The 19,514-nt window shown below is 45.5% G+C and overlaps 1 protein-coding gene across 2 annotated transcripts in view; it reads right to left on the bottom strand.

Annotated features, from left to right (window-relative positions):
• Positions 1-19,514, bottom strand: part of TRIM66 (tripartite motif containing 66) — an 842,425-nt gene that overhangs the window by 80,646 nt on the left and 742,265 nt on the right. For both annotated transcript variants that reach the window (XM_078680990.1, XM_078680991.1), the window contains 2 exons: positions 17,066-17,320; positions 16,687-16,897 (listed from right to left, as the gene is read on the bottom strand). In XM_078680990.1, coding sequence (XP_078537116.1) covers positions 16,687-16,897; positions 17,066-17,320 — 466 coding nt within the window. The remainder of the gene's footprint in view (positions 1-16,686; positions 16,898-17,065; positions 17,321-19,514) is intronic.

Here is a 19,514-nt window from a genome sequence, read left to right as displayed (position 1 = left end):
GGGACGGGACAGGCCTTCCTGCGCCAGCACAGACGAAGCTTGATCAATACACCAAACCTGCTTCTGGTGCCAACAGGACTACCGGGGGCCATCTTCCTTTGTGTTTACCCGCCATGTAGGCAGACCTCGCTGTCATCATTAAGGCAATTGAGAAATCAAGAAATGTGGTCGAAATAAGGTGGGTGGGGTCTGAATAGATGTGGCCCTGCTGTGACAGGACCTCTGGAATGTCATCGGTCAAATAATGGAAAGCTGAGACTAGAATATCCTCAATGAAGGATGATGTGGCCACCCTCACGCTACAAGTATCCATGCTCCTTTCTACCACAGCGTCACTGGAGGAGCAAGCCAAAGATGCAGTAAACTGGTTGCGGGGGAACAATCTCCCGTTTGTAAGCATCCCAGAAGGTATGGAGACATCTGGTGAGGTTGGCTGCTGGAAAACTGGCTGAAGTCATGGATCCCCGCTGACAGACTGTCCCAGTGGTTTGTAGTGGAAATGGCTCACCATTGTCTGACCCATCGGCCTCCTCCGGGCCCCCCCGACCGCTAATAGCACATATCCTTACCCATCAAGGCTGTGACATTATCCTCCATGAGGCCAGATTACACCGAGACCTGAGCTTCCAGAATGCTATGATTATGATCTTCCCGGACTATACGTGGCAGTCCAACAGCGCAGATGTTCCTTTGAGGGCGTAAAGAAGAAGCTCTGAGCTTTCAACTTGCAATACATGCTCTCCATGGGGCTGGCACCCCCTTGTCATTTCCCCCTGTTAATGCCGGTTAAGATCCTATCATTGAATGTTAACGGCCTGCTTAATCACATCAAACAGTGGCCCATCCTCAGATATGTGAAGAGATTTCAACCTGCGGTGCTCATGCTTCAAGAAACCCATCTGTTGGGCATGCTCTGTCCCTTTCTGGGTCGGTTTTGCTATGATAGAGTGTTCTCCCAGAGCTCACGAGGAGTAGCTATCTTACTACAGAACAGATTCCGGTTGGTAGTTTCAGTCTCCCATGAAGATCCTCACGGACGATATGTGGGGATTGAGGGTTGACTAGAGGGCAGCCATTGCAATTTCCTATTGGTCTATGTTCCCCAGCAGCAATTCCAATCCATGCTGCAGATACTACTAGCTCCTCTGCCAACCCTCCCTCACAGGCTCACACTGATAGGAGTTGACTTTAACTGCTGCTCCTGACCCCACATATGATATCTCTGACCCTCCTCAACTGGGCATCAAGCATGTTTCCGGCAGATTACCCTCTGGGCAGACTGGATTGGGATCTGCGATGCATGGCGAACATGGCAACCCCACGAACCTGAATACACCCACAAATCGTTGGCACACAAGACGCTGTCATGCATTGATCAGGTCTGGCTCCAGGCATCGAATATCCTCTAACTCACGGAGATTGGGATCCTTCTCCAGAGCACATGAGATCATGCCCCACCCCCCTACTTAGGACAAGATCCACCATAGCGAGCATGTGATCCATGTGGCGCATTAATGCCTGGTGTCTCACTGACCAAGGAGGCTACACTGACTTTGTTGAAACTGTGATCCACTCACAGTGGCGTAGCAAGGGGGGTGGTTGGGCGGACTGCCGCAGGTGGCATGAGTTTTGGGGGTGGTGGCCTCCACCTCCTTGCTCTTTCATGCACCCACTGCGCGCGGCAACGCAGAAACTGCCAGCACCCCCTGCACTTTCTTGGGGCTGCCATGAGAGGCAAAAGCAGTGACCGCTACGGGCAGCACAAGGGCTAGCTACGCCGCTGTCCACTCATACATTGAGATGACTCAGGGCACAGTGGCCTCAGCCAGAACCCTCTTGGTGGCAAGTAAATCTACCCTCAAGGGGGTGTTTAAGGGGTTTGTCTGGGGTAAGAAGACACACAAACTAGTGAAAACGATTGCCCTAGAGATGCAGATCCTCTCCCTGGAGCGATGGGTGTCCTGGACCGTAAATTGACACAGGCGCGCTCTAACCTAACAGATTTCCCTGGAAGAGGTCAGACAGTGTTGGAGGGGATTGCTGTAATGTGTGTACGAGCAGGGGGATAAATCCGAGAAGCTCCTGTACTGGCTGGTCACTAGGGATGTTTTCTACATAGTGGTGCCCTCGATTTGCCATGCCGAGGGCTGCCTCCGTGGGCAGGCTGTAGAGGTGGCACAGGTCTTTGCGGATTACTAGTGTGCACTATATGTGGAGACACCCAGGCCTCCGCAAGAAGTCGCATACCTGGTTCAAAGGGATATTCCTTTGCCCTTGATCACCTAATTTCTAGAAGAGGATCTTGATTAATCGATTGCGGTTGAGGAGATCAGGGAGGCATTGTCCGCCATGGCCCTGGGGAAAACTCTGGATCCTGATGGATTTCCGGTTAAGTTTCTCAAGCGATTTCGACCACTCCTGCTCCCCCACATCCTGATGCTCTACACCAAGGCGACAGAATGGGGGCATTGTTCCTGGAGATGGACACAACAACTATTGTTGTGATTCCTAAACCTGGTCAGCCACTGGATTGATGTTTTTTGTACAGACCTATTTCTCTCACTAATGCTGACAATAAAGTATTAGCAAAATTCTTGGCTAATCGGCTCAGCTGTACCCATCCCTACTTGGTTCACCAGGACCAGTGTGGATTTGTGCCACACAGGAGCACTAAACTCTGTATCCGGAGGGTCCAGATGGCCCACTCTCAGGCACACTGCCTCCATATAGACTTCAAGAAGGCCTTCAGCGACGTTGGCTGGTCATTCTTAGAGGCGGTGCTTTGGAGGGAGGGACTGGGACCTCTTTTCTATAAGCTCATTGCTCTCCTTTATGTCAGTGCAACTACTCAGGTTTGATTTAATTGGAACCTTTCACCACCCTTTCTGATTTGCAGAGGCAAGCACAAGGCTTCCCGCTCTACCCCCTTTTATGTGCTCTAGTGATTCAGCCCTTGGCAGACCTCATTCGGTGCGATGCTCGGTGCAGGTATTGTCCTGGGATGTGGGCACTTTATGCTGATGACATCCTGGTGTTCCTGGAGAACCCACAGCCCTCAGGACCATGCTGTCTGGAAATCCTATGTTTAAGCAAGGCGGTCTCTGGAGTCTGTGTTAATGAATCTAAATCCTTTGTGGTACCTATCAGTGGAAATGAGGGTTGCAAGCCACTATCTCAATGCGCTGTCCGTCCTTTAAATATCTAGGCATCTATGATTCCCATCTCATGGATGAATAGAGATTTGCACAGGTGGATCCATCTGCCACTGAATGCCTTGGGACAAGTGGCCCTTTTTAAAATGATGATCCTATTATGCTTTCTATATGTTTTTTCAAATGTTCCCAACCAGATCCCTAGGAAATAGTTCCAGGTGCTAGCTTCAAAAAGTTGCTGCCTTTCTTTGAGTTTGCGGACATCCACGTGTGACTTTTGTTAAGGGTCGTCACTCCCCATATGATGGGGGAATGGGTGTGGTAGACCTTTATGGCAACTAGTAAGCTACACAACTGGTTAGGCTAAATGACTGGTTCAAAGAGGGATGGGATGATCTGACTTATTGGGTAGAACTGACCTTGCTGGGCCTGGATGGGCTGATCAGTTTGCCTTAAGGGGCACAATTCCCCCGGGTCCTCCCTGAATGTATTCGAGTAGCACCACTGTACTGGAGGGCAGCACTCTGATTTATTGGCTGGGGGGGCACGCTCACCGTGCTGACCCCTCTGTGGCAGGGGGCATGGCTACATCATATAGCCGAGCTGCAGGGATTTGCGAGTTGGGACAGGATAAGCATTACCCATCTTCACGATTTGTGGCGTGGTGATGGATTACTGAAAATCAGGAAATACAGAAGCAATACCATCTCCACAATTGAGTTATGCCTTGTTAGCTAATGTTCCCCCTGGTACAAAAGTCCCAGAATTCAGCCCCCTTGAGGCCAAGATCTTGATGGGGAGGCTGGGCAAGGGAGCCATCTTCCAGATCTTTTGATCTCTCATTATTAATGCTCCAGACTGTTTTTCACGAATGGTGGGAAACATGGGTGAGCAAACTTGAGATGACAACTGGCATGAGGCTAGATTTGCCCTCAGAGAGATGACTATTTTTGAATGACTCCGAATGGTCCAACTTAACTATTTACACCTTACAAACATGACTCCTCAGTGGCTCCAATGAGCTGGCAGGGCCTTCCAAGCCTGATGAACCTGTTTTTCTGCAGCAGAGGTGGACTTCTTCTATATGGTCTGGGCGTGTCCGAGACTGGTACCCTTCTGGGAGAAGATTGAAGGGGAGCTCTCTGTGATTCTTGGCTGCCAGATTGACCTCACCCCCAGGGTTGCTCTGTTGGGGCTGTTGGAGAGACATACAATGGAGCGCACGTTCGTTTGGGTGGCAACACAAGTGTCCAAGCATGATATTTTTCACAAATAGAGATCCCTAGAGCCCCCGTCTGTGTCGATGTGAAGGAGGGGGGTGGACTGGTGTGCTCAGCAGGAACAGCCTATTTATGAAGGAGGGGCTGCCCCCGCAAACAAGAGAACATCTGTGGCAGGTGGTGGAATTATCATGGACTGGGCGTGTAAATGTAATTATTACACCTACGTAGTGTAGCTATTGTGTCGATGAGCGGACATTGGTCCTATTGTACATTATTGTTGTTGGGAAAAAGCAATAAAATATGTTACCAAAAGATTTTATTGAAATATAGGAAATATTTAAAGAAACTTTTTAATGCAATCTCAACATAATATATGTGCTAGACAAATACATATTCACTGCAATATAATATAGGGTATGCCATACAAAAAGACAAATTCAATGCAATAAAATACCATAGATGAGACAGTTAAATGCTATTTATGATATATTGGACATATCGTGCCCTACCACTAACTCTATGCAATGAAATATAAACCGTGCCCTAGAAACCCTCTAAATTAATGCAACTAAATTAAGTATACAGCATAGAAAAGCACATATTCAGTGTTACTTGACATTGAACAAAATAGAGAGAACACAGATCAAATGCAAGGAAAGAAATATCTTTGAAAAGACTATTTGAATAGAATGCAGTGCAGAATATAGATTAGAAAAAATTGTAATTTAATGTATTTAAAAATGTGGCTCTATCGTAGACAAGCACTTGTGCAATGCAATCAAAATCTTGGCATAATATAACGTCAATGTGAGAAAGGTTTGAATAATTTGTGGCTAAGGTTTCCACTTAAACTCACAAAATTACGAATATATGATAAGGGTTTAAAATCCATATAATTTACTGGAGATACATTAGCAGTAAATTTTAAGAAGCCGAATGATCTGATAAAGACATCATGCGAAACCTCAGGTGACATCACGTATGCATGATACATGTGGAAAAATACCACCTACTCATTGCCGGTCTCCGGCCCCAATGTGGACGATCCAGACAATGAGTATATGGTACAAAAGGAACTTGTAGATCATCGCGAACACGGCTGAATTCCTCGAGGTGAAAATGCTGCTGTGAAGGGGGATCTAAAGAAAGGGATCCACATCGAACTCTGCCTGGAAGTACAGGAAGGAGGTGAGTAGGCACCCCAAATCCTTTGTTTCCGCCGACTTAAAGCTGGAGGTCCCACCTCCGTGGTTGGCTTGTCAGAAAGCCAACTCATAATATGGACGGCAGTGAAACTCCTCTCTACCACCCTATGGCAGCTGCTTTTCTCCAACCCAGTGGTTTGCGAATGTTAGCAATGCGCCTAACTCGTAATATGGGAGTCTGACTGCTGAGCTCGTAGTAGTCAGACCAAGGGTAAGGCGGTTCATGGACCACCAAATTTATAATAAGGCCCTTAATATTGTATTAGATATTTGTTAATGTTTTGAGGAAGTCACTGACAGAATGGAGGTGAAAGTAAGCTTAGAGTCTTATGGACCTCTGACTGAGGTTCTAAAATACATTGATTTTAGTTATTCCAGGATTTGCAGTATTTGTAAATATATTATAATGCTTAAAAACATAAATAAAGTAAACAAAAATTGTTTTTAAAAATTACCATACAACACATTTTAAATGTTATAATTACAAATAAATTGTTGTTAATAAAATAATATTACAGAAACGTGTAATTATTGTAAAATATTATACAGTAAAAAAGTACATATTAAAAGAGATGTTTACAAAATATACATAAAAATATATCAAATATTGTACTTCACCAAAATATATTAGCAAGAAACTATTTAGACTATAATTTACTATAACTTTTTAAGGTGCAATACAAAAAATGTATAACACTTTATGGATATTACATTTGTTACTTTTGCTGAAAACCTAGCCACTTGGGAGAAAAAACTGCACTTTGGAGAAGGTCTAATTTACAATTCCCACTCCAAACTTTTTTAATTTATATTTTATTTTTTATTTATTGAAGTTTGCAGGAATCAATTACAACACAGTAACATGACAATATGCATTTGCAAATCATGTACATAATAGAGCTGTTCAACTTGATACACCCACATCTCCTACCCAATCTTTAGTACAATGAAGTATCACACCTCACTTGAAGGGAGCAGGAACCGCATTCCTCATTGACAGGGCTGTGTATGCCTGCTCTCAGGCAACTGGGAATGTTTGGAGAGCTGCCACATTTGTGGGCTCAGTGTTGTGAAGTCTAAGATAGGTTACCAAAGCGACCCATATGTCTTTTGGGGGCGAGAGGGTGGACATCAGCTCCCAATATGTGTCCAGCACCTCCTAACAGGACGCAGTATTACTAAGCCACTCAACTTGCTGGATGCCTGCAGCCTACCTGCCCCAGTGCTTTGCCACCCTGCATTTAGCTAGCAGCAAGAGTATCAACGTAAGCCGATTGGTCTCTGGGGGAACTTCTCTAACATAGCCCAATAACCCAACAAGTGGAGAGAGTTCAGGGTGGTGGACAATGATAATCACTATGCCGTTGAGTACCACTGTCTAAAAATCCTGTACCTTAATTCAGTCCCAGAAAAAAGGTACAAAAAGTCGGTCCACAGTGCGAATGTGCATCCACCACAAGTCCTATTCGCAGCAGCTGCACTGGTGGTTGGTATATTCAGTATAAGTATTTAAAGTGTATCAGGCGCACCCTGTAGTTTGGGCATAAAGCCTTGGACTGGGAGCAGCAAAACATACATTATTCCTCGCTAATCACCACATTGAGGTCATTCAATCAGATCTGGTGGGCAGAGGGCAAGCAGACCAGGGCAGTCGCCTGCATACCAGCATAGATGCGCATGATCAGATTGAGGAGGAAGAATTAGTAAGCATTTCTTACAGTACCTTAAATGTGGGGGGCTGCCGGGGAACGTGTTATGAAAGCCCCGCAGGGAAGCGTGGAGCTGATAATAGGTCATGGTGACTAGCACTGTGACAGCAGAGTCCTGATATCCCTGCTTAGGGGCAACAAAGCTGCTCTCTGGGTATGCTCCGCCAAAGGAAGTCAGCTGCAGCTGGCAGAGTCGCACCCAGATTCCCCCATCAGTTGCAAGTGGCAGAAGTGGGTGTCCCGGAATAAGAACCAGTGGTGCAAAGAAGTAGGCACAGCACACCCTTTTCTGCAACTTGTTCCAGCCCACACTGTGCAGGCCAATTTGTCTTGCTTATGCCACACTCACCTGACAGGGCCGTAGAGGCCATCTGCTGTGGGCAAGCAGCCGCATGGCCACTCTCCTGTGGTGTGTGGGGCTGAAGTTGGAGCATTTATATGCAACCTCAAAATAAAATAGAACATTCTCAAACAATACACACAGTCCTCTGAGGTCGGGGCTCAACTGTTTCATAGGTGGGTCCATGAGTTCCCCTCTCTTCAAGCTAGTGGTAGTGGTTCTTTCCCATTCACTATAGGCAACATTCGGGTTCAGCCCCACTAGTAGTCCAAGTCTCAGGTGGCCCACTCTGACTCTTTATTAAAGTCAAAAGTGTTCTAGCGCTGCAGTTCTATCTGGCAAGCATGTATCCCCAGGCCGCATGGCCCGAAATGAGTCTTATGCGCACCAGCATGATCCAAGGGATCGAAGACTCTGAGCGTGCTCCTCTGCGGGCGATGGAGGTGCAACAATTGTCTCTGAAAAGTCTTTCTCATGTAGCCCAGGTGGGCTGCGCTTGGTTGCCCTAATTACCTGACACCTGGTCCTACAGCGGCCACTTTTGGGGGTGCATGCAGCTCCTCCAAGCTGGATAAGTTATTCGCTTCTTCACACTAGTAGTGGGTAGATGTGACCATCCTGGCGCTGGTCCTCTGTCACAGCTCAGGCTGCTAGGGTCACCACAGTGGCGTCTCTCCTCCAATGATGATGATCCTGACCAGCCCCATTTTTTGCTTGGTCCTGGTGGCTCCCTCTGGCAGACGGGGTCACCATACCACCACTACACACAAGCTGCAGCCCGGTGGGCACAGTGGCAGTCTTCTCTGTGGCACTCCTGGCATACAGGGTCACTGACTTAACACTGCACATGGGTTCTGGTTTGCACAGCAGCACTCTTCATGGTGGCCGCACCTGGCATACCGGGTTGAGGACGTAATACTGCATACGGGCGATGAGTCATTCAGTGCAACAATAACAGCTCACTTCTTGTGAGGCATGTGGGAATCACTGGCTTTCCCTGCACATGTGCTACGTCCTGATTGGTGCAGCAGCAGTCTCCTCACACCTCACTAAGTGATTCAACTCACCAGGATTCCATACTGGACCTCACTCCCTCCAAAGCTCTTCTCATCTTCACGGGGCACACTGGTCTTGGCAAGCGAGCAAGTCCTTATGCTCCAGGCTCCAGGGCAGGTGGTCTTGGATTCCCAAGGTGATGTCCCCTCACCCAACTGGGAGACTAGCAGGCCTTGGCCCCCAGTCCTGGTCACAGGTAGGAGTCTTGCAGAGCTACCCCTTCTCACACAGTCCGACTGGCTGCATGATAGTTGACAATTTTGGGGTTCTCAAGCTTTGCTTATTATATTCCATTTCCAGACACCATATGTGATTGAGAATCTAAGTCTTTGAAGTTTATGTTGGGCGTCTGCTTCCTTTTGAAGTGCCCACTCCTCCGTTCTCTCTTCTTCAAGAAAACAGTCTGTTATGGCAGGCGTGACTCCCAATCTGATAGCCCCACAAGATGGGGCATGGAGGGACTAATGGTTCACACTTGGATGTCAGCCACAGTGATATGTGTATCAGAAGGCTATCTCAGGGCGTCAGCCCTACTCTTTATGTTTCTCTTATTAGCCCTATCTCCTTCCTGAGATGTACCCAGCCACTTCCTTGTGACATGTCTCTGAATCAAAGAACACCCTTTGAAGTATACTTCAGAGCCTGGCTTTCCTTTCCTCCAGTGTATCCCACCCAGCTTACAAGAATGCAGCACTACACAAATCTGTCTGGGTGGATTCCTCTACCTTCTCTGCTCATGTTTTTTCATCCAGCCCTGGGTCTCCCAAAATGGAATGCATAGTCTTCCTTCACAGGTAAACATACACCCATATATAGGCTGTCCGGAAATCGGTTAAAACCGACTGTGCTCAACAGTACCCTACCGGATGAAAATCAGCTGACCCAGTTTACACCGAGAGTCACTGATTTTCATAGTTGTTGCACCACTTTGCCACTTGATGGAGGAGCCAAAGCATTACAAACTAACAGCAATTTAGACCCGCGAAGGAAGCAGCTCGGAACATGAGTCACAGCAAGGGTACAATAGGCACTAATGAATGCTAAGAAAATTCCCTCTGTAGCACCTACTTTGGAAGTTAAAGCAACCATAATTTCAACACAGTAAGCCACGGCGCCACTGCTCTCCTGCACTACTGCCAGCTACGTCTCTGCAGCTACCTACCGGTGCATCAGATTCAAAATACAATCAACCAGGCGGAGGGAATACTCAATAGTTTTCAACAATTAAAGAGATTCCTATCATTTGTATGCTTTCTTGTCCAGCTCTACGTCTTATTTCTCAATGATGTAAATGAATCCTTTAAGAATATCAGGGTGCTGCTCTTCTGTGATTGCATTATATGCAGGCTTTCCTGTTCAGTCTCTAAACTTCATAATGGTGCTCGCTGTTATGAAAACGAACAAGTTCTGAATATGTTTATACTATATTATGGGCTTGGAGCCCTATGTGAGAGTCTGTAGAGTGAATTAACACTCCAAATGAACAAAGTTGGTGTGGGTGCATCTAGTGGGTTCTGCTGACTCAGTCAGGTATGGCTGTTGGTGAGATGATGTATTCTTTTGTAATTTGCGTTGTTTAGTTTAAAGCATTGACCAGCTGCAGAGTTGTTTGTTTTGCAGTGTTTCCTACTGTTAAGTGCTCTTAGGAGTTTCATGGTTCCATCCGCATGGCCCATGCCGTAATAGTATGCTGACAGTGGATTGGTGCATCATTATGTCACGGTTATGCCTGGCCCGGTCCGGCACATTGGGAGCCGAGGTGTGAATGGCCCAAGGGCCAGAGCAACACCAGGCCCCCTGCCTAGCTCACGTGGGGGGAGAGGAGCTGTTGTGGTCTGCCGTCTGTCTTACAACGGCCACACCCGAGTACTTCACAGGTCTTTAAAAAGACCATTTACTTAACAAGGCTTTGTTGTTCTTTCACCCCTTCTTAGAGCCCCTGCAGCTACACTCTGCCGATTTTGACTTTTGTTGCGCCTCTGGGAGCTATGTAAATATGTAAAGTATATTTACTCCTCTCTGGGTGCCAGCGGGAGAGAGAGCAACCCCCGCCGCCCATGCCAGCAGCCGAGGGGCCGAGTGGACACTGAGTACACAATTACTGCATTGCTTCCTTTGCTCATCTTGCATAGTGCAGAATCCTAAAAGTAATTTTAGTATAGGTAAAATGGAGGCACTGTAAATTTATTTTAGGAATAAGTTAATGACAATCAGCTATCAGGTTTATTTGCTTCAAGTTTCTGAGTGGTTAGTCTGACTTAGCCTCAGATAAACAGAGTGAATCCCTTCTCCTGATACCACGTTGCACCAAGAAGGAAAGTAGAATGGGCTTTTCACATCTTAAGTTTTATAAACTATGTCACATAATTCCGAGAGTGGTGGGCAGGCAGTCCAGCGCCGTGTCTGTGAGTGCACTGCCTCTCTTCTGTATTTATTTGGGGCTCGGATGAGGTGCAGGCTGCAGCAAAGACACTCCACGCTGCCCATTCTTTTTGCAGCTCGACATTAGTTCCTCCTCTTTGTGTGGCCGGGGGCGCTGTTTATTGTAAGAGCTGTAAGGGGAAATGCGCCATTGTCGCATAGACAGCAGCTTTCCTCTCCTGGGGAGGATGTTGAGGGTGGCTTCAGTGTACTGGAGAGGTTGTCAGAAGCAGGATAGGAAAGGCCCGTGAATGACGCTTTGGTGCTCCAAGGACTTCTGGTCCTCGACTCAAACGAGTCTGGCCAGGGACGTGTCTCCTCTGACTCTCTAGGGTAGAGCACCTGTCTTGAAGTCATGCAAGCCTTGCGGGGACAGGTCTCAGGTGCGCCAACATTGCTCCGGAATCCATAGGAACATTTGTGGACACAGTACCATTTCTCTGCAGCCTTCTGCAGAGTCCATTGAGAGGGGAGTGTTGTTTTGTGTATCATTTTTAACAGGTTCCTGTGAGCCCCAGCCCTTCAGGCTTTCAGGACGCCTCCATTCAGGCCAATGCCATTTAATATTTGTGAAATTTGGGACACTACGGGGTGGGGGTTATTTTATGCAGGGAGACCCATGGTTTGTGTTACCTCACTGGTCTGACACATCCTGGGGAAGGAGCTGGTGTTCTAACCATTCAAGACCCCATGCATATCTGCATCTCCCGGAAATAACCGTATTTGCATGCTTCCTGTCAGTAGTGGAAGCGAGGTATAAAAATACTCCCAGGTACTCAGAAAGTGGTTCACTTTATCAAAAACGGCCTTCAAATGTTTGAGGAATGTGTACTTTAATGGACTTTGCCACAGTCTCAAAAAGCAGAGAGCGTGAAAATGCCAGAATGTTCCTTGTTTTTCTTCGGCTGTCTGTTCCTTCTTTCCCAGCACAGAGTAGAAAAGAGCCTTGTTTCCCTTTCAGACTGAGGCAGCCGAAAGTGGACATTAACATTGCACAAATACCTACCAAACGTAACATCATGGCAGATCAGGATGTACTGGAAACATGCACCGCAGTGTCACTTGGAATGCTGCTGCAGAGAGTTTTTACCAAGTTTAACAAAGATTGGAGTGATATTGTTTGTATCTGCAGCGATTAAGCTACGTATATGAAAAAGTTATGTGATGACCTGTCAAAAGCAATACCTGAACTGAAGTATTCCCTGTAAGAGATCCTTGCCACTTGCTAGATTGAATGCTGAAAGCATCTTTACAATCTTCAGATTTAATGAAGAATGCTATTGATTTTGTAGTCCATTTGGTGCACTGTTTCGTTATGCACGGAAACTAAAACGCAAATATTTCTAATTTTGTGTTTTGTGTGGCAGCAAAGAAAGAGTCATACCAACTGTGTCATTTAGTCAGTGGCTCTCAGTCCTAGAGGCTGTGAATGCAATATTATCTATGTGCGACCGTTTACAGAATTTTTGCTTAGTGATGATGCAAAACGCAAGAAATGTGAGGATCTTCGGGTGCATCTTGATAGTGATGTTAAAAAAGTACACTCTAATGCATTCTTAAGTTTTTACTGGAAAACATGACTGCTGTAGTGGGCATAGTCAAACAACTAGAGTCTGAAAACACCCTTGCCTACAAAGTGTTCAGCATAACTGGTGTGGATGTGAAACATCTCGTCGAGAGTAGGCTAGGCAACACTTTTAGTGACTTTTGGCACTGCAACACGTTCCCTGTTGGAATGCTTGCCATTTGGTAAGCAAAGAAGTGTTGAGGACCAATTCAGGAAATTTTATTTTACAATGCATGAGAAATGGCTAGCAATGATGCATAGAAATGTCCCTACACCAACCATGGTGTTTGAAGTCAATGAAGCCTCACTGTGGTACTCTGCACAAGTGTTATATCCCTTCCGTAAAGGGGAATTTTCTCTAGACTTTGAAAAGTACAGCTTCATTTTTGACCGATTTAATGTCTCTGAGAGCATATGCACCCAGTTCAACGCATGTGTAGCAGAACCTGTCCAGAGAATGTCAACTTTCAGGTGCACCCGTATTGGCATGGAAAGCTACGTCAGTGGCCAGAGTTGGCAAATTGTGTACTGGCTGTTTTGCCGTTGCCAGTCTCAAGTGCCAATGTCGAGAGGGCCTTTTCACAAATAAAAGTTTACATGGGAAGGTAAGAGAGAGCGCGAATGACCAAAGACTCACTGAAGAAATATTGTATGGTGTACTACAATAAGTTTGACTTGTAAAAATGTATTTGGACCTCATATACACTGTACATACACTGTCTACATGCCATGCATCAATGAAGAAAGCAGGCAATAATAAAAGCCTGGTAAACACTGGTAAAACACTGTTTCAGTTGTTTTTTATGGCGCGAAAATGAGTAACCACTGAAAAGCACTGTTTTTTTTGAGGTATTGAAATAACTGGAAAACACTAAAAAAACACCACCAGAATGTACCAAAAATAGAAATTGAAAACAGGAAAGCCTACCCATTTAGCAAACATGCACTCCACAGCACTACACCTTTCATGTACTGTACCATTCAAGGGCACACATACACCCAGCACATGCATATAATATACATGCATTGCACAGCACTACATCCTTTATGTTTTGTACCACTCATAGGCACACATACACCGAGCACATGCAGACACTATACATGTAATGTGCAGTACTGCATTAACCCTGTATTGTACCATTCACAGCCACACATACACCCAGCACATGGATACCACAAATGCACTGTGCAGCACTAAACACCGAACCGATGTAGGGCAGGATGAGTTAGGCACACAGCAGAAAAACTTTAAAGGAGTGAACCGATAGGCCTCACTCCATTGACACAGGTAAAAAGCATATGGTCACTCCTACTGACCACTACACGGTATGCTGTCACCACTGTCACCTGACCTAATGGACAACCCTCACCAGAAACTACACAGTGGAAATCATGCAGACCATCCACTTGGGCCACAATGGACCTATGTCCCCACTACATCTAACACCTGGGAACATCACCAATCAGCACCATCCTGACCCACATCATCAACACCTCCATCTTGTCTGCCACTTTTCTGAATGAATGGAAACTTGCATAAATCAACACCACCCTCAAGAAGCCCACAGCCGATCTGAATCAACTGAGCAACTGCCAACCCATCTCCCAGCTCCCTTATCCAGCCAAAGTGATTGAGAAGGCCATCAACAAGTAACTCACTACCCACCTTGCACCTCACCATCTTCTAGACAACACTCAATCAGGATTCAGAAAGAACCACAGCACTGAAACAGCACTCATCGCGTCTACTGGTGACATTCGAATAATCGTGGACTTAGGAGAAACAGCAGCCCTCATCCTGCTTGACCTCACCGAGGCTTTGACACTGTTTCCCATAACACCATCATCAGAAGACTCCATAAGATCGGCATACAAGGATCTGCTTTCAAATGGATCTGTTCCTTCCTCAGAGGAAGAACCAAAAGGGTCAGGCTGGCACCCTTCACATCAGAGACCAAGAGTCTGATATGCAAATGTCCCAGAGGGATTGTCCCTCAGCCTCACCCTTTTCAAAATATACATGACACTGCTCATCAACATCATCTGTTCACAAGACAACAACCACCGGGACCAACTGCATGACCATGGTAGCAGACTGGATGCGAACAAACTGCCTGCAGCTCAACTCCGATAAGACAGAAGTGCTTGTCTTTGACAACAAGACCTCCCCATGGAAGTCCATCTGGTGGCTGTTGGAGCTAGGACAAATACCCACACCCACAGACCACGGAGGAAATCTAGGGATCATCTTAGATGACAAGCTCAACATGACATTTCAAGTCAATGCAGTGTGCACCTCCTGCTTCCACGTTCTATGCATGCTATGAAAGATCTTCAAATGGTTGTCTCAGAACACCAGATGGACCGTCATGCAAGCACCCCTCAAGAACAGGCTGGACTATCGCAACACTATCAATGCTGAAATCTCCAAACAACTCCAACACAGTCTCCAGACCATCTAGAACATAGCTGCAAGACTCCTACTCGAAGTCCCACACCGCACCCACATCACACCGCACCTCAAGAAGCTTAACTGGCTCCGCATTCACAAGCGCAGCCAATTCAAACTAATTATACTCACATACAAAGCCCTACACAACACAGGATCAGAATACCAGAACAGCTGCATACACTTTCAGCAACCCTCCTGACACATTCTGCCTCACTCACACACATTCCCTGCATCCGCAAATGCAAAACTGGAGGTCGCTCATTCTCCTACATCGTACCCAAGACTTGGAACGACCTCCCTCAACACATCAGAGCTTCCTTCTCACTTTTTGAGTTTCGCATAAAGCGGAAAACTTAGCTCTTTGTGTAAGCACCTTGGGGATCACACACCTTCACACTTGCTCAAGCACCTGGATTGGGTGATTAGTGAGCTACACAAATCAATACAAGATAACATAACACTGCATTTGTGCAGCTTAACTCCTGGTAAACGCAATAACCTTTCACCACTATCAGAGTAGTGCTTTGGGCGCCCCTACTAGCCCAACAAAGCCACATCCATGAGACAGGCCTATGGCATAGTGCACACGCATGATCTGCATTTGCCCATGACAAATCAGCATTAGGGATTCAGACATGATTGCTGTAGGGGCACTTAGGGCAGGGTGCACATCCATCACCATGTGAGGGACTTTTCCATCCCAACAGGCAGAATAATTCAGAGTCCATGCTGGATTTCACCTTGACTTCAACATTTCAGAGCAGGGCTATTTGACAGCAATGTGTAACATATTTCAAAGCACAGTGGGCTTTATGCTTGATTTTGACAATGTTCGGTGCTTTACCACTTTTTGGCTAAGTTAGTTCCATAGAAATACAATATACATACATAATTATTTCTATTCATTGTCAACCGGTTTGACACCACAAACCTCTTTTTCATTGTTACTGAACACACCAGGAGCTAGAACTGAGTATGAGATACAGCTGATGTAGATTTGTTAGCAACCAGATATGTGGAGAACGAAGGTTTTGCACTTATACAAACACACCTATGAGTCATGTATTGGGTTGTGAGCATTATACGTTTACTTACGAGGTTTAATATTATTGAAGATGGATTCTAGGCAGAAGGTTTGACTATACCATAACAAAGCAATGCATTTATCAAAATAATGTTTTATAGCATCAAACAAATTTTAACACATAAACAATACACTCCAATAAAGCACCTGCTTGCCTCTGTCTCGTATACAGATGTAATACCTACGACTCTGCCTACCTGGGTGACAAGCTTGCCACCCCTGGTGTCTATAGGCACACCCGCAACCTGACATCATCAGATTCGAAATAAAGAAGTGCAGAAAAGGAAAAGCAAAGCAACAATTCTTCTCTGTCTATTCGCCTCCGATCTGGAACGATACCCGAATACCACATGCATACGTACATTCAAACACACCGCGCTGCCATTACTTAACTGGCCCTGTCTGCCTTCGAAAAAAAGATTCAAAAATGTTTTTTAAAATGAACAAGCAGATACATTTTCCATATGTTATCTATACCTGATTCATCCTTAAGGTCCTTGATAGTAGTGGACTGTATGTAAGATGTTTTTATGGTGGGGGAGGAGTCAGGCTGGAGACACTTCCTGACTGACAGGTTGATTGGCTCGTCGAACATGTTTTGCATCGGCAGAACGAGTTCATTAATAGCCTTTACAGTGGCAGCAACAGCCTCATTTCCGAAGGCTTCGTCATAATCCTCATTTTCGATCTAAAAATAAAAACGCAGTGGTATTTACAAGTTATCTTCCCAAAGCAGAGTCTTCGGCGCATGCATGCCAGAGCTGCCAATGTGGGAATGCTTGTCTATCCGACAACAACACACAGTTGCTCTAACTTGGCTCTCACCGGTGTTCCCCAGGGCCCCACCAGACCTTACCTTGCACTTCGCCTCCCCCAGCAGGGCGTCCCCGGTTGCTAGGCTACCACAGGTCCCCGCGTGCAGGCCGTCCATAGCGCTAATTATTGCTGTGCTGCAGCTGGGCGCCATTTCTGCCAGCGGCTCCGGGGACCGGGCATCTTCATGGCAGGGACCAGCTTGCATTTCTGGGTCGGCCGACATAGATAACCCTGCTGGCGACCCTTCCACCTCCGACGTGTTTGGGAAGCCCACCAGGCTCCCCGAAGCTGAACGCTGGAAAACAAACAATATGATAATCAGTTTTGGATTAAAAAAAAAAAGTTAAACGCTGCAGCACTTTCAGAACAGTTAAGAGATGCTGTATCTCATTACAGCTAATGAAGAAGCTATTTCTCCAGGGGCCCAGAGTATCCGCTGAACAGTAACATTAGTAATTTAACAAAATGTTTTCCTAATAGACTGGGATGAAACTGAAGGTTATGAGCCATATTCCAGTGTGCCCCGTGCATAAACTTGATGCCTGCTTCTCTTTCCGTTTAATATATGTCAGCTGTGAACTATAGATTCACAATTACATTAACCAGGTTGGAACAACTGGAACCTGATGTTTGCATCCCATTTTGATAAGGGTGTTTCCTATGACCATAAGTCTTTGTTTTAGGCATTCGGCAAACATGGTGTCCTTTGTATTGAAAAATATATTTACGAATGCATAAAAAAGAAAATGACAAGCATTGGTAATGCATCGGTTTTGCCTATGTGGTGAGTAATAAGCTGTTTTTTTATCAATCGCTTTGGGGATGAAGGATACAGTTTCTTGTAAAAAATCACAGGAGTGGAGAGGATGTGGTGCAGTGGCCGGAGCTGATGACTCGAGAGCTGGGGATCCCGGTTCAAGTCACGGCGGAGCAATATCCTCTGATTGTGGGCAAATCACTTACAGGTAGATGCATCAAGCATTTTTGCGAGCGCAAACGGTGCGAATCGCAAAATTCGGCCGTTTGCGCCCGCAAAAATGGCATTTGAGATGCATCAAGGGTTCATGCACTCGCAATTTAAGAATTCACAAATAATTGCGAGTTCTCAAATTGCAATTGCATTTAAGGAATCGCAATTTGCAAAGCATGAACCATTCCAAGATTGCGAATTCGCAATCTGGGGCCGCTATTTACCGCGAAGTCAAACTACGTGGTAAATAGCAAAAACTTAGAAATATGCACTTTAGTGCATTTTTCTAAGTTGTATATTACGCACACACAAGTCCTTGGGACATGTGTGAGCGCAACACCAGTGAACATTACCATTTCAGGGGTGCAACAGGGTGTCCTTTAGACACCCTGGCACCCTTGAAATTGCGGCACATTTGCGATTCGCTATTTGCTAATCGCAAATAAGGAATGACTCCCCATTCATAAGCCATTTCTTATTTGCGATTAGCAAATAAGGAATCAGTAGGAATCGCAAATAACATTGCGATTCCTACATGCATCCCGTTTTGCTAGTCTTTAATAGAGAATCCATAAAATTCGCTATTAAGGACTCGCAAAACATGACTTTGATGAATCTGGGGGTTAATCTCTCAGGGTGATTAATTGGGCTAAATAAGACTGCTAATTTAATTTCAAGTATCACGCAAGTAGAAAGAGCCAAAACTTTATGAAAAAATTGTTCCACTAAAACAAATGTTAACAGTATTTCAGATAAGGGAAACTGATAAGAGAAATAGATGAGGAACAAGCATTGGTAAAGGCAGTAAAATATGCTACGTACAGTTAATTGAAATGGAAAAGTAAGTGGCAAGCACAGGAACCAGTAAAAAGCCAGGAAAGAGAGGGGGAGGGATGTAAGCCCCATTTAAGATTTATATTCAAAACAATAGATTTCACAAGTACAGTTGCGCTGTGTGCAGGTGAAACCTAAAAATGAAGACGTTTAGAAACTGGACAAAGAGAAGAAAGAAGTGGGTGGTCTGGAGACAACAGGAAAGGCATATTACAGGGATGTTAAAAAAATATATTGTTCCATTAAATCATTAAAAAAATCCAGGGCTGTTCAAACCATTCATCTTGAGTGTCTTTGTCTGAGCAATTAGTAATGTTGATGAAAGTTTTTACTCTGTTGTGGTCTGGTCAATCAGTGGTGTATTCTTGATCTGCAGGGCCTCTTTGCCCCTCATTCTTAATGCTCTCAGTGGCCACTGTTGTCCACCTTGGATCTCGTCCAACAAGAGAAGAGTCACTTTTGAGTTATCATTTTCAGACCCAAATGAAGAAAGTTGTTTCCGATTGTCCCAATTTTTAGGGAGCTGAGTATTATCACATAAATACTGGGTATAAGGTTTTACTGGTCTGTTCAGCTACACAAAAAGACCAGAAAATCTGGGATGCTAAAAATAGGATCAGCCATTTTAGGGGAACCACTGTTTATTTGCATGGCTACTAGGGTGTGCATAATTTGCATAATTCTG

Source organism: Lissotriton helveticus, chromosome 3_1 (assembly GCF_964261635.1).
Source record: "Lissotriton helveticus chromosome 3_1, aLisHel1.1, whole genome shotgun sequence".
NCBI classification, from domain to species: Eukaryota; Metazoa; Chordata; class Amphibia; order Caudata; family Salamandridae; genus Lissotriton; species Lissotriton helveticus.
The sequence above is the reverse complement of the archived record's forward strand: the minus strand, read 5'-3'. Positions and strand labels throughout refer to the sequence as shown.